Consider the following 24137-nt stretch of genomic DNA (forward strand, 5'->3'; position numbering starts at 1 on the left):
AAAGCCTAATTTCTGCTGTTCAACACTGAAGAGATTTAAACTTTTTAAAATTATGCAAAATTACAGAATATTGCAGAATATTTTTAAGGTTATCTGCTATAAAAAGCCAGGCCAGAAAAATCTCCTTCATGTTTTTCTGTTTTATTCTCAGTTACTTTCACACAAAGGCATCTGCTGTGATGTTCACAATTCTGATGAAGTCGCACATGTATCAGTACTGATAAATGATCAGAATTATAATATTTCTGAGTGTCTGAGGCTAAATTGAATCGAATGGATTATAGAAATCAGTGATGATACCCAGCCCTAGTGAGTAGCCTAGGCCCGACAGAAGTGGATGTAGCTGTGGGTAATAAGAAAAGATGAAAAGAACTATTGATAACTTTTTTGTTAAGTTAAGGCCTGATCCGTCTGAAATTCATAGCCAGTGCTCTGACACGGTGCCATCAGTCTTTCAATGCTGAAAAAGCACAGTGTATCCAGAAAACACATTATATGCTGCAATAAATGCACTGCCCAAGTGTCCCCTCTCCCCACTGCCTTTCAGCAGCATGCAACAGCAAACAGGTCGTCAGAGGAAGCCGAGATGATGATTAAGTTTAACATTTTCTACAATATTGACAAAGCACTTTAAGCACAAGATTGTTAGTTAATAATTTAGAAATGAATATTGTCTGTATGGACTGCAACTTCCCCCCCCAAAAAAGTGCACATGTAAAACTGCGGTTTTAAGCAATGCGGTTGAAAAATTTGAGTGCGCCTAACTTTTGTGCCGGTGCGCCCCATGGAGAAAAGTTAGTCTAGAGCCCTGCTCTTAGCCAGATCACTCTTAAAAAACACTTTAATGTCAATGACACTTTTTAACTGGATGAATATAAGATATGTAACTTTGGTAAAAGGTAATTGCAGCTTCTGCCTTGTGACAGGAATGATGTTTGCTGATTCAGTAAAAAGGACTAGATGTTACAGTCCCTGATAATGCATCGATTTAAATGGAGAGACTCTTGAGGGATGGCTGTTATGAGGAAAGGTAGCCCAGAAACTTTCCCAGCAGCACACATCGTTGTGTGCCTCAACTTTCGGTCTTTTACCCAGGCTAATCTGTCATTTTTTCTTCCTTGGTTAGGTTTAGGGATTAGAGATCTGATCTAGATGATCATATTAAAATTTGGGACACATCGTCAGTAGTGGACCTTGGATTCATCGGGTGTTTTGACCATTTTCAGCCTCCGCGAGGCTCCTGCCTACGATAGCCGTAATGCTCCGACAATCCATCAAGCGGTGCGGCTTCGTAGCTTAGCAAAGTCGTACTGAAACATTTGACAGATTTTCGAGCGCCGTGTACCAGATAAAATCGTTTCGAGGTCAGTAAACACAACCAGAATTCATACATAAGGCACACGGGATTATAAGGGGCACTGTCGATTTTCAGAAAAATCAAAGGATTGATTTTAAGTGTGCCGTATTTTCCAAAAAACACGGTAATAACGACAGCCCGCTAGCATGCGCTACCAAAAGTAGTGCTTTGTTGTGTATCTGACGGGCGAAAGCTAAACCAGTTCCACACCACTGAAGTTGCAGCATTTTTACGAACCAATTCTGGTTCATCCATTTCATTCAACGATCTACTTTCGCTCTTCTCATTCCGCGTCGCCGCCATGTGCGTATGTAAACAAAGGCACTGTGCATGCGCGTTTTACCCATATTCTATCGCGATATTTCATTTTCTTATCATTGCCCAACATTACACCGGTATTATCGTGAACGGTATGATATAGCCCAGCCCTACCCTGGAGTGTGTCACTGGTTTATGTTAAATTGTTATTTCTCTTCTTCTTTCTTCTGTTTATTTTTCTACAGTTTATTTTCTATTCATTGCAACTGAGAAATAATACTTACCTCTTTAGCATTTATGGAGCCTCACTTCTTCAATGGGATAGAAGGGATGATATCATTCATGAGGAGACATTTGACATATGTTTCATATATTCTATACCAAAAAGGCATTTACAGTAGAATAAATATGAACAGACAATCACTTTTTGGTACAACACCGGTCCAGAGTCATTTTGCTATCCAGGCTGGGCTGGATCACCCAAAGGGCATGCTGGACACTTGCCCAGGGGGCCATGCACAGTTGGGGGCTCATCCAAGAGATTAATGACAAAAAGATCAGAATTATCTCAAATATTAGATGTTGAAAAACTATTATCAAAACATAGAGATATCATTTCTTTCTTAACACTTACATAATTGGTAGAATACCGTTATGTGTATTCCACGTGCACCTTTCTGTCCTTCACTGCTGAGGCTGATGGTCTCCCTCAGAGTCAGCTTGCTAGTGGATATGATATTTCCAACATGAATGAAGCAGCCAAGACAGGAAACGGCAAAAATAGGGAGGTGTAACTTTTATAAAACTGCCATTTTTATTCAGTCAATTCAGGATGAAAACATTGACATTGACGTTACAGTTTCTGAGATCTTCTGTGTGATGACATGCGAGCTAATCCAGAGGTTAGTAACTCACAATATGACTTCAAAGTCTGACCAAATTTAAATGAAGGAGCCAGGCTGCCCTCATCAGTACACACCCTGCTGCACCTCACTACCATAGAAGCAAAAATCCAGGAAATATTTCTGTTTTACCTGCATTATTAGTTTATTTCTCACTTTTGTTTTTAAACAAGAAAAAAGTGCCTTTTATTAGTGGACACATCCCAAATGTACTTTTTTGTGATAAAAGCTTCCTTTGTTCTACTTCACTGTTGTTTAAGCTCTCATCCAAGAGTGGGACTGTGGTACTGTCGGGAGCTGCTGAAATAAGGAAAAAGAGGAGGAAATCGTCAGGAGAGAAGACAGAGAGAGAATGAGAGAGGAAGAAGACGACAACGGCCATGTTCATGTACGAATGTGTGCTAAAACTGACATTAAACATTATTTTCAATTTAAAGTACATGAAGAACACAGCGTTAATATTATTTAATATAGGGTACTTTAGAAGTTTTAGTTAAATACTACTGTTATGGTTTCATTTCATTCAAGCTATTCTGTGTACATGTATGCACACATTGCAGTATGATATGTCTGATTACTGAAGAAAAAAGCAAAAACAAAAAAGTCTGATCCTCCAAACATGGTGGTTAGGGTTTCCTGTGTTTCTTCCTCTCTATGTGTTTGATTATTGTTTGGTTGAAATTGTTCTTAAACTCTGAAATATGAGAGTATATTCTTTAAAGGTGTATACCTTACAGGAGGCTGTAGGGGGAGCTGCTTATTCAGATGTCCTCATATTGCACAAAAGACTTATTGGCAGACATCTCTCCAATTATCACCAGGATACAAGTTTGCATGCATCACTGGTTGACTTGGCTTCATAAGACAGTGCTGTCTACTCCCAGCATCCACAGGTGGCTAGGAGGGTTGTAGTACACCAACCAGACGTCCTTCCACCTCCACCTCTTCAATTTGATGGCTTCAGGCTTGAGCCCACCATCTAATACTACGCATCTACAACAAAAGGGGGATTATTTCTTTTTTACTGTTACATGAAAGTATGAAAATCATTTCCAAAAGGCTGTTAAGTAACCAGTATGCTGAAAGTTATGCCTCAGTGATAAATGTAACGATGAACAGAATCAACCATCTGAGATTTCCCTCATCCCTGGATGATTGATGCACAGGCTCTTTCATGTTCCCTTCTCAGGCTGCATCTGGATTTGTTTGACATCTGACAAAAACAAACCAGAATTATGACTCATTAGTTTTGTGATTTAGAATATTTGTAGACTTTTGAACAAGTGTGCCCTCTAGTGGGCACTTTGGCTGAAGCTGTGTATGTGATGTATAAAAGTCAGATAAACCTGTAAATACCTTTAATTATCTGATACTGCTTTTCAGTCAGTTGTTAATCAATAATGTAATTAATAATCAAAATTACTTCGTATAAGAAACAGTGAGTCCAGTGTAATTCATCTTTACCATTTGTAATCTGTTCTAAGAATGAGGCCTTGATGAAAATGATTACCTTCACATCATCTATGACAAAACAACAAAGGCATCATCCCTGTGTCTCCTTCACTGTAACAAAAACAGCAAGTAAGAGTGAAGCCACTATCTCATGTATGCCACCTCACACAGATTTCTGTGGTTAGGAAGTTGTGTATTTAATCATCTGTAAATGTGTGGTAAGATTAGTGATCACATCCAAGCATCCGGTTATTTACTACATCAGAGTGCAAAGATTCACTGCTGTTAAGTCACTTCTGTAGTTGGGGTTGATGTCAAACATCTGCATGTGTTGTTGTTTTGATTCAGAAGTCTGGGCCTCTGCTTCTCTCCTCATTGATCATTGAAGTAATGCATTTTCTGCCTGCATGTTTTTGCATAACGTGGACTTTTTTTTTTGAAAAACTTCAAAAACAATTCATGTTTAATTTCATTTAAGTTTTTTTCTTTAAAGAAATGTTACAAAAACACACCTGCCGTCCTTTTTTCAGGTAGAGTGCTCTGATGTGGCAGATTGAATGAAGCAATTACTACTGTGAGTCACACTGTTAGTAATAGTTGTGACCATTTTTGTTCTTCCTTCCTGTTGTATTAGATTTAAACTTTGGTGTAAACAACTTTAACAACAGCTTCAAAAACATCTGTGTCACTGACATGTTATAACAAGGACTTTATTTTCTTTTGAAACAGTGAACAATTAACGCTGATCATGTCTTGTTTACAGTTTAATTGGTGGATCTGTGGGTGACATTTATTGTCACCTAGTTAATATTTGAAGAAACCCATAACTGCACTCTGTTTAAAAGCTGATTTCTATGTCATGTGAACTAGTCACATGAACTCCTGTTAACTTCATTTGTTGATGCTGAACTGCAGACGCACACTTTGACTCATATTGATACACTTTATTGGTATTCTTTCCACTATTGTCGAGCGGCTTTACATAATATTCTTTGCACTACTGTACATGTATGTGTGTCTTTACTTGTATAAAGTTGTGTGTGGCCCCAGTTTGTCCTTGTGCTCATGTTGGTTGTGTCTTTTCTCCTTCTCACCTTCTCTCAAGCTTACTTCTGCACCCTGATGCTCCTCAATCAGCTCTAATGGATCTTCTGGGTGAATGAGGCAAGTTGTGTAAAGCACTTTAAGTGTTTTTAGTAGAAGAGCACATGAAAGTTTACACAGCTGTGAGGTTGAGCTCTCCAACCACTTCCTAGAGAACATGACGGATACCATTAAAAAAGAATTTTCAGTGCCATGATTCGACTGTTACTGAGCCCCAAAAACAGAGCCGGATGGTGGGATTTGTGTTTTCAGTATTTGTTTTCAAAGTGCTGCTGGGAAGAGGGGGAGCTGGGTGGGTCTTCTTCGAGACGGGAGAGGTAAGATTTCCAGATGAGTTATATAGTAGCATGTGTGTAGTTCTACAGAGAAGATGATATACAAAAGTTACTAAAGAGTAAATGCAGAGAAATGAAGACAAGAGACAGAGCCCATTTACTACCATGGCAGGAATACAAACTGGTGGAGATCTAGCACCACAGCTCCTAAATGCACAGCCTCTTGATTTCAAACTACCTGCAGATGTGAGTGGATGAGCTCAAGGAAGCAACTCCACACAGAGGTGGAGACCAGAACAAAGCTGCCTCAGACCGTCCGATCTGGCCCAGTCCCTGACTTTCACTCATTTAGAATTTATACATATCATGACTCAAAAGTCATGACGACTTACAGGAGGTGACACCATTAGTCAAGAAAAAGGAAAAGAAGCTTTGTTTTGAAATTAACAGAACTAAATAAAATGAGTGTAGAAGCTTGTTTCTGTTATCAATAAGTCCAAATTTGGGGTTATTAAATAAAATTTCCAGTGAAATCTGCAAAATTGATTAAGTTTAAATGCAGATGAAATATGGTTAATGGTCTATCTGGTGTCCCAACTACAAACACGTGATTAAACCTGAAGTTACCTCACTAAACCTCAAAGCCTGCATCACAGTGAAGGCTTCTTATATCACAGCACATGCAACATGGACTTTACTTTCTTTACTTTTGGGAGTTTAAATGTTCATTTTCAAAATTTAAATCCTCTGGCCATAGTGTTATCACGCTTGTTTAATATACACTGATAATTAAGAATACCAAAAGACGTGAAAAATTTCTTCTTCTTAAAATTTTATTCTTGTTGTTTTAAAAATATCTCTAAATTTCCAGTGGAGACAATTTAGAGAATTTTTATGTTTTACAAGAAATTTAATTCAGTCCAAATGAGTTCCAATTGAGGGCCAATTCCCAATAACACAGTGCTTAACAAAGTTAGTCGAACATCACCTAATGTAAGAATTTGGGGTGTTCTTATTTCTATGACAGGTGATGTAATAAATTTGTTAAGCACTGTATATGTAGAGTAAAAACCCTACAATATAAGAGAAGAAAAACCCCAACAATCAGATGATCCCCTCTGAGCAAGCACTTGGCAACAGTGGAGAGGAAAAACTCCCTTTTAACAGGAAGAAACCTCTGGCAGAGCCAGGCTCAGGGAGGGGCAAGCCCTCTGCCACGGCTGGTTGGGGGTGAGGTGAATCAGACTGCAAACATCTTAATCAGACATGTCTTACCTGGTAGGATGGACGTTCGCTGGAGAAAAAAAATGGTTTAAATGGACATTTTTTTTCAAATACAATATTTAAATATGTGTTGCAATCTGATTCACTTTCACATTTTTCCTCTCTTTTCTTTTAAAGATGGTTTCATGGGAATTTGGTTGTGCCAGCTTTCTTTGAACTCGAAAGCTGCGTAGACAGGAATCCTCGCAATTGCACCACTTGTTCAGTAGATGCAGCGTGACGTAGCGGATGAAATCTACACTGTGGTCCTGAGAGACAAAAACAAGACGAGTTGGTCAGACAAAAGTTTTTTGACTTTTGACAGGATGGTAAATTTAGGAATACTGTGATTATTATGAGGGAGGATATACAGATAGCAAAGTAAGAAAAGTCTATGTGCATGTGTCTAATGGTAGAGTGTACTCACGGGTATCCTGAATGTCTTGTACCTGCCTGTCCACCCGTTCATGTCCGCTCACCGAGTACTACAATTGAGAAGAGACCATTTACGTTTATGTAACAGCTTTATGACAATATTAAACTGGCATTATCTAAATAAATTTTTAGCAAAAAAGTACATTTCATATTATGAGCCACATATGTTTTTCATACCTCACTCATGAACGGGGTGGAAAAGTCCACTTTTAGCCCTCCAATACTGAAAATCAATCCTGGTGGATGAAGAGAAACACAGAATAAGAAGAGAAGCTTAATCCAGAAGAAAAGCACATAGTACTAGAAAGACTGTAATTGTTTGTGGAAGGAGATCATTTACCAAAACACAAGGCCAGCATGAGGACCAAAAGTCCCAATGCCTTGATGGCTCTAAAGAGACCTCTGCTGCTGCCACTACTGTAGTCAACAAAATCATCAGTGGTGTAGTCCACAGTGTCACGGTCATCGTAGTTGTAGTCCACAGTGTCACAGTCATCGTAGTTGTAGTCCACAGTGTCACAGTCATCAGTGTTATATTCAACTGTGTCTTGGTCGTTATTGTCAGGGACTGGACGGGGACGGGGCTGACGCCTTTTAAAAATTCAGAATAGAAAAAACAAAATCATGTAAGAAAAAATGTACATGGAAGAACAAATGGATTATGATTACAAAACATGCATCTATGTCAGTGGATGACAACAAAGAACATGTAGACCAGCACTAACCTGTATAAAGTGTCCTTGTAGGAGATTAAGGGCTCTCCTTGGCTGCCGTAATAGCCGTTAGACTGAAGTCTTTGGCTTCTTCTCAACATGGCTGTAAAATGAAAGGGAAACATGGGGTTAAGTGAGTCTCTAACACAAAGCTTATCAGACTTCATAACTATGATTTGAGCATGTTTCCATCAGAAGCAACTCTGTACAAATCAGTGCAAATTCTCTTATATATAAACTTCACGGTGCCAGCTTGTTTTGTTTTTAATGAACAGAATAATATTTGAATCACACCCATTTATGAAATCCGCTCTTAATAAAGAACTTTTTTTTCCCAGTGTCTTCAAAAACAAAAGCGTCATATTGTTATGATTCATATCATAGCAACAGATCACAACATTTTCTTGCTTTTCTTGCAAAAAAATCTCTTTCACTTGTCAGTTTGTTTGTTTACAATGTAGTTTTTAAAATTCAGAAAAAGAGGAAATCACCACAGCGGTAAAGAAAAGCTCAAAGCAACTAAATGAATTTGGCCCAAAATCCTGTCAAAAAGTCTTTAGAGACATTCACACTAGAACTAAAAACTCATTGTTTATATCTATATCTATAGATAGATAGATAGATAGATATTATAGTTAATATAGAATTTGGCCTAAAATCGTATAAAAAGGTCTTTAAGAATTAAAAACTCTTTGTTTTTATAGTTAATATACAAAAGGAAATCAATATTTATCAGGCAAGCTGCGTCTAACAGGTAAGCAGTAAAATCACCTTTACAGTAGAATGCACTAAAAGTGCTTTTCTGACGATATCATTTTTAAAATGTTCAGATTTGAAACACATACATTAAATGTAAGATGTGAAGCCAAAACATACTCTGTTTTTGTACTTGTCGATTTTTAGTCGAAAGATTGCACTTACCTTCACTTAAAACGAAAGTTTAAGAAACTGAATCACTTGTGCTTTTCCGTAAATTTGCACGTTTAGCGCTTCTCACTGAACTCATCTGAACCAGAAAATTTAGGTGCAGAAGAAAAATTTCAAACCGCAGCTTTTTCCAAACTGATACATGCACAAATCGAATATGACGCACGCGCGTTCCATAAGAGCAGCACTTCGTGTGCGCACGCGCAAAGGTGTGAGTGTAGATCTGTTTTTTTTAATGAAATTTGCTCTCAATTAAATACCTTTTCCTTCTCAGTCCCTTTATAAACACCGCATCATATTGTCCAAATTCATAAAGCACAACACATGCGCTCACGAGCCCATGTGCAAAGATGTGTTGCAGTGAATGAAGAAAACTTTTCCATATTCACTGTCACTAATTTGTTTGATTTTGCTGTGAGAAAATTGTGACGTATGAGAATGAGGGAAGACCACGGTCATTTAAATGCGGTATTAAAGTGTAATGAAACTGTTTCTCAGAGGGAAAGTGTGATTTTAGGACACTCGAGCCAAACATTAGCGGGCATCATTCTAGCTTATAATCAACAGCAGACCCAATGCGGATCCGGGTCGGATGAACTGGGAAACGACCGATCCAAATCGGGTCCAGTCATGATCTGTTCCAAACTCGCTGTGCAAGTGGACTCCGATCCGGACCCGGTTCGCGGATCCGTTACAGAGCCTGTAATGTCTTATTTATTTTGGTAAAACCCGTTACTTCTTTTAGGCCAACTAAAACATCTTTATTGTTGGAATTTCTGCTATCCTGTTTGCCAGATTACTCTTGAAAAACACTTTTTTTTCATGGTTCTCCCTGTTTAGTTATAAGATTTTATGTTTCAAATTACTATAAAATCACAGGAGACAAAGGGTGAAAAAACAACATCTAAGCAGAGAGAAAGACTGCTTAGTCAGTCCAAATCAAAAGTTCAAGAGAAATGCTAGTCTGAAGAAAATAATCTTCTGTGTGAAGTTAGACAGGGAGTTCACTGAGCCCAGAAGATATGGGGAACAAGTCCAGGAAGGAATCAGTATCCGGCAGAGGTGTAGTTTCACATAAACACAAAGTGCAGTCAAATGGGTTACAGATTATGTTCAATCACTGTTAATATGATTGAGGAAAGGGTCAGAGATTTCAACAAATTCAAAAGTGTCAGCCAGATGATAGCAAACCTCTTCAATACACAAACGTGCAATCCTGTCACATAGCCAAACCCTAAACAAGGGGAGAGATGGTGATTTCCAGGCTCTTTTAGCTACAATCATGCTGGCTTTCTGAAGGGGATGATGTTGTTATGTTTTAAAGAAATTTAATTCAGCCCAATTGAGTTCATTTTATGTAGGGGCAATTCACAATAACACCGTGCTTAACAAAATTAGCTTCATATGTTTTTCATACCTCACTCATGAACGGGGTGGGAAAGTCCATTTTCAGCCCTCCAATACTGAAAATCAATCCTGGTGAGAAACACAGAATAAGAGATGAATAAGAGAATATGAGATGCTTAATCCAGAAGAAAGTGTTGTAGTCAACTGTGTCGGGGCCAGAAAGGGGCCAGAGATGTCACCTTTTGAAAATATACATGTGTATTGCAGTTGTTGAAGAAAACTTTTCTACAATCATTCCTGTGTCCCAAGTTAAGTGTGTTTCAAATATTAATAAATATTGTTCTTTTCATAAAATGTGGTTATATTTGTTCAAATATTTAGGGTACTTATATTAAAGACGATTACCCTACCACCCAGTCACCAGTAAAGCATGGTGTTTAGCATTATTACCTCACAGCAAGAACGTCCTGGGTCAAATCCACCATCTAGCCAGAGCATTTCCGTGTGGTAAGCATATTCTTTGTACTCCAGGGTCCACAGTCCAAAGACATGCAGTTACTGGAATTAAGGTTAATTTTTGATTTTAAAATTAGTGTGAATGGTTCTGTGTTGGCCCTGAATTGCAATAGCAGAAGAAAATGGAAGAATGGATCGCGTCATCTAATTAGGCACATTCCTCAATCCTCCTTTATGGTGTTAGAATAAAAATCTGATTTTGGACACGTGGGTCTAACAGGACAAAGATGCTAGAAAGACGTAATAACTGCTGATGTAACTGCATCTAAACACCTTGAACCCATTTTGCTTAACCCCACAGCTACAGTAAGCAAGAAAATAAAGATGAACCGCTTCTTCTCTAACTGTCCACTAGATGTCACTCTAGTCCAGAGTTTGAAACTGGCTTTAGAGAAAGTAGGGTGACAAAATGAAGCTTTTCCTGTAAAATCAAGAACTTTAAGAGCCAGGAAAGCTCATGTGCTCTCAGCAGCAAGAGCCAGACACTTAGAGAGCTGTATTCAAAAGCAGTAGTTTGTTTAGAAAGCTGATGGTAGAATTTCATGTTTTCATGTATGAAATTTGAAACATGAAAGCACAATGTCTTAGTCTCCTTTTTTGCTGAGTGAGTTTTTGTAAATTCTATAATTTCTTGCAGCTGTATCAAAAACAAAATTTAGTGCAACATTATCTCAACTGGTCTTGATACTGTACATTATGTGCATCATATTTCTGAATCTTTGTGCTCTCTCTCAGATGTTGCTTATTCCCAAGAAACTTTATGACAACGGTTCTTTTCAGCAGCACAGGTTGATCTGAATCAGCAGTCTCTCCTATGAACAGTTTGTGTGTCAAACAAAATTCATTATCTGAGATAACAGACCAATTACATCTTCTTCTAAGACTACGTGCAATAGTGTCAGTGGTCGTCCTCTGAAATAATAATGGAGCGTGGACTGAAATATGGATACAGCCTTCGGCATGCTTCGAGACTACATCAAAGAGGTCTTTGGTCCTAAGCTGAAATCAGTGCAGCGTTTGGGCTTATGTAGGTTTTAAGCAAAGTATGACCTCCTTTCAAGGGATTTTGGAAACACCACTGATCAGTCCAATCAGCTTCATCTTACCCTTAAAACGGAGAATGTTGGTACATCATTTATATTGAATTCCTGCTTAATTCTACTTTTAGTCTGGTAGTGAACACACCAAGACCCCAGGCACAAATAAACTGTCTCATTTTGGAACCAATTCAAGGATCGTTCATCAATGTAGACCTTTCCTGTTTTGCTTCAATTTCTTAACTGGAGCACGGGGAGGGCTGTAGATAACTTTAAATTCTGCAGAGTCCAGAGGAGAAAGTTCTTCTTTGACAAGAAATCTACAAACTACAGCCACAAGCACCACTCATTTGAACAATGCTTTTAATGAAATCATATTTTTTTAAACATCAAGTTTACATATAATAAGAATTACAAGACATATTTAAATATATTAAAGTTACATTACATAGGCTTCCTGCAGATGAATCCAGCTCTTATGAAACTACAAAAGCTGTTGAACTTATTTTGTGAGTGCAGCTTTGGAGCCAACATCAACAAGAGGCCATTAATAAGCAGAAAACAGAAAAAAAAAAGTGCTTGGGCAGAATCCTCGGGTCAAACTACTGTTTACAGTTATCGTAGCTGTTTGTAATCATGCCACTTACTTTATGTGACAGATTAAATAAAGTGTTATTAATACTGTTGAGCTCCATGTAAACATAATGGAGTCAGAGGGCTGTTATAGATGTCATAATAACTTGTTCATAAAAACAACTTGTCTGCTGCTGGTTCTCAATGATGGGGTATTAAAACCACTGGAGCATGCGGTCCCAGCTAAGCATACTGCTTGCACATATAAAAATAAGTTTTATCCTGGCCTTTCTGAATGTTGTCAGAGATATCAAAACATTTTTAACTTATAATACTTAAAACAGTGTGTGAGCTGCAAAGGCATCAGAGCAGGTGATCACAACATTCACCATTCATTCACCTGCACGATGCCTAAGGCAAATCTTGTAAGACACAATATTTTGTTTGCGTAGCGTTAATAAAATAAAAGGGTTTTTAAAAAAATATTGCTTCTCTTTTATGTTTGAAAGACGATTAGCGTACACTGTTTTACAGGTCTACTAGAAGTTAAACAAGCATTTAAATATGCTGCTTTCTCTGCTTGGGATCAGTTGTAAAATCAGCGATACAAGCTGAAGGCAGGGGTGCTTCCAGACTTTTTTAAATTGGGCGGCGTGGAAGAAGCAACAGAAATGGGGGTGAGGGAGTAGCAAATCAGAATATTTCATAAGAAATAAGATGGATTATTATTTTGCAAAGTGGAAATAGTATTTAGACTTGTACTTGAAACATAAAATGTACAATTCTACTTAAGTAGCTTAATAATGCACAAGTTGTACATTCAAAATAGATTTAAAGTACTTAATGTAAACACACTCATTATACAGAATGACACTTTTTATCTTATATGGTGCTATATGCGATTGATTGATCTGTAATCATGCAATTAATGTGCAAAAAGAATAAGTGACTAAAGCTTTAAAATAAATAAGGGGGGCATAAGGGTGTAAAAGCAGAAAGTAGCATAACAGAAATAATTAAACTATGCACAAAGTACTGCTGAGTTGATGTACTCATTTACATTCATACTGGCCCTACCCATGCCCTCATCCAATGGTGTTGGGCATCGTGAGATTAACAGTGTTATAGTCCAATCACACTGACAGGGTGGGGGTGGAAGGGTGTAGAGTTTTTCCTGATTATCACTACCCCTTCAAGGGTTAAAAAAATAACCGCAGCCATTGTGAAAGCGCCAAAAACTCAGATTTTTTTTTTATAAAGCACTTTGTGATCTTTGTCTTGAAAGTTGCTATATAAATAAAACTTACTTACTTACTTTAAAAAAAACTCAAAAAAGTCAGTCCCTGCAGACTTTTATGTTAAAACAGCAAACTTTAGAGCCAAATACACATGTTTACAGCCTGGTACAAATTGGACTTTTAAGTCTCTGTGCCAAATTCTCTACCTCAGATAACAGCATCAAGGTCTGAGTTGCATTAAGGCTTAAAATTTGCATTATTGGAGCCCTTGCCACTGACAAGTGCTGGACTCAACTGGACTGCTTCACTGTGTTTTTCATTTTGCTGCCTTTGGACTTGTTATTATTATTTATTTTTTATGTATTGTAACTAAATATGTCAAATATTCTAATTTGTGCTAACAGACTGTCTAAGAAGTCTGTACTGCAGCTTTGGTGTTCCTTTGCAACAACTGGCAAGTCTGAGCCTGTGCCATGCACACTTGCAGCAAATCAAGCCTTCCAATGTTAACTGTTAGTATGCTTTACGCTTTCTTTCAAATACAGCCAGGCCTGGCTTCAACAAATCGAATCTGCCTCGGTGCTAAAATCGAGGCTTCAGAATGCAAGCCTACAGGCCAGTGGGGGGTTTAAAAGATGACTATACTGATCTTTATACACTCTAGGAGTTTTCTGTATTTTACTCTGCCTCTTGACTTGTTGTTGCTTATCTTGGGTGGAAAACACTTGCAAAAAGGGTTTATCTCAAGTCATTCGCTCCCATTTAAACAAAGAACAAGTAGAAAATAGAAAAAAAAAAACTTGTTGCTTCAGAGATTAAGATCGGTGCTAAACAAATAAACGGTGTCACTTTGCACCCCTGCTAGAATGTCACAGATAGATATGAATCTAGGAAGTCGAGGCTTACATGCAGACCTTAAAAGCAGCATTCTGTTTTTTCAGAGCTTTCCGCCGAACAGTTAATGTCTCTGTTGGCCATCCTTTTCCTTCTCCTCCCACACAGCCAAACCAATATAAACATTTCTGTACAGTGAGGATACTCCCCAACTATCCTTCCTTGTTAGGTCGCCTAAAAGGGACACAGACAGACTGAGAGAGACAGAGGGGGGAGAGAGTAAGAGAGAGATGGCACTAACCGACAGCCAAAGTTCAACTTTTCCTGAGATAGTGGAGCTAAACGTGGGCGGCCAGGTGTATGTGACCCGTCTTGAAACTCTCACTGCGGTGCCCAACTCTCTCTTGTGGACCAAGTTCACTCAGAGCTCTCCGGCCGCCCTGCCGAAAGACAGCAAGGGCCGCTTCTTCTTCGACCGGGACGGCTTTCTCTTCCGGTACATTTTGGATTATCTACGGGACTCCGAGCTTTCCCTGCCGGAGTTTTTCAAAGAGAGGCGGAGGCTGCAGAAAGAAGCGGACTTTTTCCAGCTGCCCGAGCTGTCGAGGCGCCTGGCGACGGTGAGCAAAGACAGCTCGTACACGGAGGACAGCGGGGAGCCGGAGGAGGCTGAGCTCTGCAGCCCGGTCACCTCTTCTTCCTCGGACCGAACCCTGCGGTCTCCCGGAGCCACTTCCGGCTACATAACCATCGGCTACAGAGGCAGCTACACCATCGGGAGAGACATCCAGGCGGACGCCAAGTTCCGCAGGGTGGCCAGAATAACCGTGTGCAGCAAGATTTCGCTGGCTAAGGAGGTGTTTGGGGAAACCCTGAACGAAAGCCGCGACCCGGACAGACCACCTGACAAGTACACCTCCAGGTATTACCTCAAGTACAACTTTCTGGAGCAGGCGTTTGACCGGCTGGCCGAGGCTGGTTTCCACATGGTGGCCTGTAACTCCACCGGGACCTGCTCGTACGGCAGTAATGACCCCGGAGAGGACAAGCTGTGGACCAGCTACACCGAGTATATCTTCTCCCGGTGAACTGGCAGGAGTGCGCACGGTTGACCCGGAGAGAAATGAATAGGTTACAGTAGTTGCATTTCCATCCAAAAACTGTCGATTTGTCAACTTCGGTTTCTGTGTTCTCTGTTTTTGTGGCTCTCTGCTCTGTACAGTTGGGTCAGGGTGCAGCTAGAATGAACTTTCTGCTATTTTCTTTGCTGGCTGCTTAATAAACAAAGACAGCGACCTTTCTGATGGCCCTGGGTCTTGGTTAGGCTATTTTTATGCTCCAGTTTGGCCTTCCTGATTTTCACAAAGCCTGCGTTGTTCTTAAGTAAATGGCTCCATGGGACTGCAGAAATGTTAGGAGCTCCTGTTTTTTCTCATCTTTAGTGATCTGGGCTGACATATTCTTGCTACTAGGCTATACTGCTGAACACCTTAACCATGCACATGCGCTGTAAATATTCTAATGCACCTCTTCTTGTGTTCTTCCTGTAACTCTCATGTATATTTCGTTCATTGACAGTGAATTCCTTTCATGGGGTTTTTGTTTTTACTGGTTATGTTGAATTCCTTCAGACTGACTGTGCATAGGTAGCATTGCTGTAAAGGCTGGGATTTTTGGGTTGGGGGGGGGTTGCTGTAAATGTTTTCTCTGGTGCATCCAATAAAGTGTGACAGTGTAACAAGATTGAACTCATCATCCTGTTAACTTAAGTGTATTACGTCTTCCAACCAAGGTTTCTTTCTCATCAGATCCACAGTATCAAAATAAATTGATAATTTTATCCAGCATCCTAATCATCTATGACATTACTTGTGAATACTCTTACAAGTATGGGCACATCAAAGACCAAAACACACCTCCCCTGCTGAGCGGGTGCTGACCTCGGTAGCCTTATACAAGAGGTTTGATGAAAACCGGACCCGAATAAGGTTGCAGCAGTATTGTTATTAACATTAAATGTGACGTGAACAAAGCACACTTTCAAAGGTCACTAAATGGAGAAGAGAGCGATGAGCTGTTGCACACTGCAGAATATCAGACGCAATCTCCCTCCGAGTCGTGTTTCCTGGAAAAGGCTGACATCACCGAACACACGAGATATGCTAAAATACAGAGATGGTGTCTTGATTTCAAACCCATTATGAGTTATCTGATTTATGCAAACGAAACGCAATTTCAGCCCAATCGAATGATGCCACATTCTCATTTTTAAAGAGGTCCGTCAAGCACACCTCTATAAATAATTTACTCTACGTTTAAGATTTCAGCTCCCTGGCTTCCCCTTTAGTGTTTAGTTTTGCTAAATGTGAATGAACCAGAACGAGAGCTTGTTCGCTGATCAGGCAGACCACAGCGTCCTTTCCTACACAGATGAGGTCTGTTATCTCCCCTAGGCAGGATGGGGGGAGGTGGGGGGGTGGTTCTGTTTGGCTGACAAGTACAGTAATCAAATGTCTGTTCCCTTGTGGGATCCTGAGGCACAAATCCAAGCTATCCCAGGATCCAGTCTAATACAAAAAAACCATTGTGTGGGCTGTATGAGAGTGTACTTGAATACAAATGTACCAAAAAAGGAAAAAAACAGCAAAGCGAATCATCTGTCAGATGCCCACAAACATCGGAAACGGTTTACTGTAAAATACCTTACAGTGGGTTTGTTCCTTAAATCTCCCTAAGCAAATATACATTAACACAAATACGCACAAATTCTCTCTCTCTTTCATAAACACACACTCTCGCTTCTCCAACCTCCCACGCACTATTCTGCAACCAAGAAGCTTCATAAGAGCTCTAAGGATTGACAAGAAAGCTCGTATCTGTCGTCAGCTGATGCTGCCATCTGGACAGGAAAAGGGAAGGATAGACCGCGACTCTTCCTCTGGTGCTATCCCCAGAAACAGGACGTAGGACTCACTGTCCTCAAGCAAAATGAAACAAACACACAGCTTAGGATAATCAGACCCACATGTCTGCCCTTAAATTTGTTATTATGCAGAAACAATATGCTTGAAAAATGCTCTGAGAGGCAAATTACATCCTCTGCTTTGGACTGAAATCATAAGAAAGAGTGAAAGCACGTACGCACACACAGACATTTAAAAGACTTGAATTTAAGCCATCTTTTTATGTTCTGAGACAATGGCGAGTTTCTTTGCCTAACAATTATTTCTGTTACTGAACTCTCGTTCTGTGTGTGTGTGTGTGTGTGGTCTGTGTCCTTGGTGATAAAACACCTCCAAAACACATTTCCCTCGACGCACACTAGTTTGTCTCAGTAAGAAAACTTGGTCACCACACGCTAAAAATGTGCACGCACACTTATGAATACACACGGCGCAGGAGGGAGACGGATAAAGCCAAATTAGCCAATTTGAGGAGCTGGAGATACAACAGGCATGCTGGCTTTTTTTCATATCAGCCTCTATGTGCTAAATCTTTCACACTTTATCACAGTGTCTACTTCTAGCTCGCTGTGACCTGCTCGTCTTTAATACTGCTTTCACCTCCTCTGATATAGACACATCACACTGCTCGCACAGAGAGAACAACACATAAATTATTAATTCAAGCTGTGTTTGTCTTTGTTTAGATATGGTGTGAGAACTTGTATAAAAAATTATCGCCCTCAGGTGCATGTAAGACTATTTTCCTTTCATTCTCGGTGTTATCTGAAATGTTTATTTTAGAGCTCCTTTGCTGCTAGTTTTCACATTAACGGCTGCTCTGTTGCTTTTATATATATCAATACTGTGACATATACTATAGGCGCTTAAGCTCATGCTAAAGTAATACCTAAATGAGAAATGTAACATTAAACCTAAATGATTTTTAATTTAACAATAACAAAAGAAGACCCCATTAAACAACAGAAAGAAGTAATCATATAATTCTTCTGCATTATATTTTCTGAAGGGTGAAACTCTTTAATATTCAGATAATAAACAAGTAGCATAGCCACTACTAAAAACCAGCACACTGCAAAATGCTCCACAATCCTTAAGACATTTTGACAGTAGCAATAAAAAGAAAAGCAACAGATCTGCATAAATATGTGACCACATCTCTGAAACAAACAAACAAAACTGTTTGCAGAATGGACATATTCTGTTCATATACTGATGTATTACAAGATCTATATTACTATACCAGGTGTTTGACATCAATTAGTTTTCTGTCCTCTAACTGTATTTTTACTGGATGTTTGTTTTTCCTGTCTTAGACTTTTTAATATTACTTTGAAAGGTACACCCATTCAACTGCTTGTTAACACAAATATCTAATCAGCCAATCACATGGTAGCAACTCAGTGCATTTGGGTATGCAGACACGGTCAGGACGACCTGCTGAAGTTCAAACTGAACATCAGGGGTTTTCAGAAAATGGTCTAAAAAGATAACCTATTCCTGCTGACCATGGTCATCTGTTTATCACCATACACTGCAGTGATAAAGGGATGTAGCATGATGGCTGTACCGTGTCACAAAGCTTAAATAGTCTCAAACTGCTTTCTTGAACATAACAGTGAGTTTGCTGTACTCAGATGGCCTCCATAGTCACCAAATCTCAGTCCAATAGAGGATTTTGAGGATGTGCTGGAATGAAATATCACAGCTGCTAAATCTGTAGCAACTTGTGATGCTATCATGTTAACATGGACCAAAATGAGGAAGGTGCTAAGGAATGGTTCCAGCACCTTGTTAAATCTATGCCATGAAGAAATAAGACAGTTCTGGAGGAAACATGGGGTCCAACTTGGTGCTAGTGCCTAATAAAGTGGCCGGTTTTAAACGTGAAGCTAACGCCTGCAACAGGTTAGCTTAGCACACAGTAGAAATGGAAAGAAAGGAGAACTGTTAGCTTTGCTCACGATAACTTAATTAAAACAAACATACCGACTGTTTTACTTAAGTTTCTGTAGCTGCAGGTTACACAAATAAATAACTGGTTAATTAGTTAAATATCTTACTTGTTCAGCTGTGGCTGTAGCTTAACAAAAGTCAATTTGATACTGTCATCCTCCCTCAACACATCTACAGGTAAGTGTGTTTGTCAGTACGAAGAACTCCTGTTATGGTCTCCTGCAGGTGAACTGATTGATATTGAACAGAACTTATCTTATTAATTTACCTTAAAAAAAGCAAATATATTAAACAGCAACATAGAGACCCTGCAAGTTCATTTATAAACAGTTCAATTATAAACTTGGGCAATTTATGACATAGTTCCTCAGCTGCAAAACACATAGTCAAGGGCAATTACCCAGAAAAACACTGCTTAATTCTATAGTCCTTAGGATGGGTCAGTGCCCTTTAAAAGTGCTTATTTTGAGCAAGGCACTGTTGACCCAAAAGTCCACAGTGAGTCACAAAACAAATTCAGCATTTGTAATGGTATAAAGGTCAAAACCTCCATCCACCCTTGCAGTTTAAGGTCACAGCATAGCTATATAACTACATAAAGCAGTGTAGACCATTTTTAACTCGGATTAAAAGTAGCCAGTTCAGCATGAGGCAATCCTCTTCTTTTTTCTTAAGATACATACCACCTTGGACCTATAAACAATAACAAACTAGTTTATTTCCATACTCAAAAAGTTTGTATGTAAGTTTTTTTTGTCATAGCCACAGGGGGACAAGTCTAGTATGACACTGTTTTTCAGTGGTGATCTCCATTGGATTTTTCCTTTAGTCTGACAGTAGTCTTAATCCAAACCTGCTGCATGAGTCTGCATTAAATCCAAGACTCCTTAAACATGTTTATTTAAAAGTTGTAATTTATTTAAAAGTTTTAATTCCATTCTTGACTTTAGAAACAGCAGTTGAGCAAACAACTTAAGCTCCACTTTTTCTGCAACTTTATCTTAGCCATTTAATCTCTTCACTAATCTTGGTAGTAGAATAAATACTTGACTGTTTGAATAAGCCTAAGGAGGCTTTCCATCACTGATGGCTAATGTAACAGATCAGCAGAGTCTTGCTTCACTACAGACATTTAGTGTTTGCTAACCCCCTAACAGCATAATTAACACCGTTAAGTGTTTGTGTTACTAAGGAACGAATCCATTTAAGGTCCTCACATTCCTTAAATCCCCAACATTTAGAATTTGTCTCTCTCTACGTGCAGTTGTGTTTCATTATACGTATATGTATAAGTGAACTTTTCTGTTAGTACGCTGGTGCTTTTCACAAATCCCTCCCCGGAGCGGTAGTGTGGCAGAAGCAGTAAAACACTGCCACAATCCATCATCTGAAAGCTGCACTACACTCTCGAATTGCGCAACTCTAATCCACAACAATTTAATACTGATATCTTTCATTCTGTACTGTCGTGCAGTTTTACAATGCGACATTTGGATTGCAGCTTGTGTTTTTTTTTTTTTTTAACCGATTTTCTCTTCAGTTGTGATAGATTAGCTGGGCAGTACATGTTTGTGCTCAAGTACACTATAAATTTCAGATACACCACAAGAAAGGTAAGATGCAGGAAATGAAAGGAATAATACATTCCAGTCAGAACTCGGCTCTGACTCTACAAGCCTGACATAAGCCTGTTTCAGCTTACGAACTCCCAGCACTAAGATGTACTTATGGAACCTGGAGACAAGCTTTTGTTCTTCTGTGCCGTTAGATGCAAATATGAGCACGGTAACACAATAATAATGTTTAAAAAAAACAAAACAATTACACAAAAACTCCAAGGAACTTTTTTGTTGGACTTGTTGTACATTTGGCTGTAAAATTACAAAATAATTCTCATCTTTCAGGAACAATCGGAATTCTCCCTCTAGTCCATCAGCGTAACTTTGTGCTGAACATTGTGGGGGTCAAGATCTCTGTCTAAATAAATAAATAAATCTTGGTAAATTCCCAGATGATTAAACATGCAACTATTTTGCTGGTAATACCTGAAATGAGTAAAGTCATAACCCCCCTAACCCTGCTGGAAATTACACCCCTGCTGTAGTCCAAAGTTATGCTATCATCTGATAATGTGAATGCTTTGTTCTAATGTGATAAACATCCCCATAAAGCTCGTCTTCTCTTCTTTCCTAAACTGCTTGAATTGTTTTACAGCCAGCTATGATGTGCAAGAGGCCATTTAAAACTATTTCATTTGTCAACTTGTATTTAGAGTTTGAACGAGTAGAGCAACAGAAGTGCACTGCTCCCCTTCCTAGTTTCGTAGTTTTGTTTAGTGTTGATTTCTCACATTTGTCACACCTACATGTTTCACATCATCAAACAAGTTTTAATATTAGACAAAAACAACAGGGTTTAATATGTGTTTGAATAACTTTTTCCTTTACTCGTGTTATCTTTCCCCAATATTAAAATTTGTTTGATGATCTGAAACATTTTATTGTGACAAATATGCAAAAAGCTAAGAATGGCTTTAATGTCTCTTGGTTATAAGCAATTACAGACACTTCTCTAGGTGCACTCGGGTGACAAACACAACTCAAAACTGCAGCTAGGCAACATGGAAGCTGGCCTTCATCAAATCGAGAGTCTGGATGAGGATAAAAGCCAGGTATAGCTACAGACAGAGAGATTAAAATCTGTGATCCTCCAGTGGCCATGTTATGTGTCTTCAAGGACATTACCCCCATATCTCTGACTACAAAGCTCTTTCTCCTCATCTGCTCTGAGTTCTTTTTTTGGGAGTGTGGCGGGGGGAGTAAATGTCGCCAGTCTCCGCTGAGCTGCTCTCAGCACCCAGCAGCAGACCGGAGATTGGTGCAGCTCCCAGTGACAAAGCTGAGCCTTGCACTGTGCCGGTAAACTAAAAGGTAAAAGGCTGCCAGCATCAATCAGCTGCAGGGTATAGAGAGGAAGAGAGGGAGCATCCTCCTCCCCTGCTGTTGCTGCAGTGTGTTTCCTTTCACAAGAAGTGCAGCTCCCCTCTCCCTCCCTCTCTCTCAGGGGCTATTGGAAAGGGCAAGACGTGAAAGGAGCTGATTCAAAGTCCATCACTGAACTGTCTTATTCTCAGTGTGTCTAAGACTTTTACAAAGGTCACTTTAATTTAAACCTTTATGCCGCCATTTCAGTTGCAAGATAGTGCTTTTTTATTTATTTTTTTACTTGGTGTAATGTGTTTCAACAAAAAAAAAAAAATCCTGTCAGTAACTGATTCTGGGGGGATCTCTGGGTGTTTCACTTGGCTCATATCAATCTTTCTATTTACAGGCTGGTTTTGTACTATTGTACATATTTCAGTCTAGTTCAGTACATGCAAGAAAAGCTGGCTGGCTGTCAGAGTGCTATATTACTAAAGTTGACTGGAAGGGAAAAATGAGAGGGATGACTGCAACCTTGGGAAGATTGTTAAGAAGAGTTGACTGAAAAACTTGGAAGATCTTCACAAGGACTGCTAGTGCACCAAGAGCAGGCACGGACAGGAAAGGAGCTGCAACTGTCACATTCCTGGCTCCATATTGTCACATACGGAGTCACTATTGAACCAGAGAAAACACTTCCCTATTCAAAGTGTCAGCTCCCTCCACAGATTTCCTATAGGACTGAAGTCTGGGGACCTTGTGGGTGCTGCAAGATTTCAGTCCATTACTGATAGTGTGTTACCAATGGTGTTCTTGGTGACTGTGGTCTCTCCCCATTGTATAAGCCACAATTGTCAAAATTAAAATAAAAGGCTTGAAATATTTCCGCCTTTTCATGATATTCTGCTTTATTTAAACGCACCGATATATATTTTCAGAAAGTATTAGCTCGTTCATCCTCTTCGTGAAGTGTATGCCTGCCGGTTTGACCAACACTTCAGTCCAAAGTGAACTTGGTCATTAATAATAAAAAGCCTGCCATGAAAATTACACGTTTATGGTAACCAGGGGATGATTCCCAGACTTTTTTTTTTTTTTAAATCAACATACAAGAATTTTTCCACTACTTTGATGTACTATGATTAAATGAATTGAATGACAAAATTCATTTAAGAACAACTGTTCTTAAATCTTAAGTGCAGTTTAAAAAAAGTATGAAACAAAATTTTAAACGGTCCTTAATTACATGCGAGGAAATGTAACCTTCATAAATGTTCTTCATCTGAATAAATGTACTAGAATCACAGCTGAAAAACAGTCATGATTAGAGATGAAATGAGGATTGTCAAAACAGATTCCAGATCAGCCTGGAGGCCGTCTGTTTAGCTTGATTTCTGTGCCTGTCTGTTGGGGCTCTGGATAATGTTACAGCACGCTTCACTCATAGGACGCATCGATATCTGCAAGGCGTCGGCCCGCCCACTTCTTCCTCCTGGGTTCTTCCTGTGTTGCCCAGATAGGCAGCCAAATATGGGGTCATAGTGTAACAGATGATCTGCATGTAGACAAGGAGGAGGTTTTGTGGCATATTTGTAGCTTAAATTTCCTCATGTCAGCATCTTTCCTGTGAGATTGCACAAACACTGGCTGTTCAGTGCAGCAGGCTGGCAATGTTTAACTGTCAAGCTGTTTGCTGTGTTATTATAAAAACATCAGCAGTTATGAGACAGGTGCTATATCTCAGTAAGACCAGTTTTTGTGTTGTAAAACATCACAAAGCTCAGAGACTAAGCGATGGTCTTAACTTTAGCATTTGCAGAGATGAAAACAAATGACCCCCATTCTTCTGGTCCTATGCTTTGGGATAGTTTTGTATATTTGTCAGACGGGGAATTTGAGTACAAAACTGTGTGGGAAGAAGATGCCAATCTAACAAAGAGAGTAGTAGTAGTCTGCACGCTATGATTAAATGTGTCCAGCTGAACAAATAAGCACTCTGAAATTTTGTGGGAAGAGTTTTGCATGAAAAACCCTGTCCTCCGAAACCACCGGCAGAAGCAATTTTA

General features: G+C 39.3%; 2 protein-coding genes across 3 annotated transcripts; one reads left to right on the plus strand and one right to left on the minus strand.

The window, feature by feature from the left end:
• Positions 1-6178: 6178 nt before the first annotated feature.
• On the minus strand, positions 6179-19338 carry LOC146393861 (uncharacterized). 2 transcript variants are annotated; one of them, XM_084924697.1, is made up of 7 exons: positions 19258-19338; positions 10104-10162; positions 7772-7862; positions 7387-7637; positions 7224-7282; positions 7039-7096; positions 6179-6880 (listed from the first exon to the last, which is right to left on the minus strand). In XM_084924697.1, the coding sequence occupies exons 3-7, from the start codon at positions 7858-7860 to the stop codon at positions 6756-6758; spliced, it is 582 nt and encodes a 193-aa protein (XP_084780823.1). In that variant the 5' UTR covers positions 7861-7862; positions 10104-10162; positions 19258-19338; the 3' UTR covers positions 6179-6755. The 2 variants fall into 2 exon arrangements, with proteins under 2 accessions (XP_084780823.1, XP_084780822.1); XM_084924696.1 differs by lacking the exons at positions 10104-10162; positions 19258-19338 and having other exon boundaries at positions 7772-8077.
• Positions 14365-16084, plus strand: LOC146393862 (BTB/POZ domain-containing protein KCTD12-like). The gene has a single exon (XM_084936402.1). The coding sequence runs from the start codon at positions 14522-14524 to the stop codon at positions 15317-15319; it is 798 nt and encodes a 265-aa protein (XP_084792528.1). The 5' UTR covers positions 14365-14521; the 3' UTR covers positions 15320-16084.
• Positions 19339-24137: the final 4799 nt, after the last annotated feature.

The sequence above is a fragment of the Perissodus microlepis genome, chromosome 1 (genome assembly GCF_051167445.1).
Source record: "Perissodus microlepis isolate ML-2025 ecotype Zambia chromosome 1, ASM5116744v1, whole genome shotgun sequence".
Classification (NCBI taxonomy): domain Eukaryota; kingdom Metazoa; phylum Chordata; class Actinopteri; order Cichliformes; family Cichlidae; genus Perissodus; species Perissodus microlepis.

Coding starts and splice junctions, on each gene's coding strand:
- LOC146393861 (XM_084924696.1), bottom strand. CDS start 7,926: ATGAAGTCTGATAAGCTTTGTGTTAGAGACTCACTTAACCCCATGTTT. Junction 7,283..7,386: donor CATGCTGGCCTTGTGTTTTG/GTAAATGATCTC, acceptor TTCATCCACCAG/GATTGATTTTCAGTATTGGA. Junction 6,881..7,038: donor ACAAGACATTCAGGATACCC/GTGAGTACACTC, acceptor TTTGTCTCTCAG/GACCACAGTGTAGATTTCAT.
- LOC146393862 (XM_084936402.1), top strand. CDS start 14,522: ATGGCACTAACCGACAGCCAAAGTTCAACTTTTCCTGAGATAGTGGAG.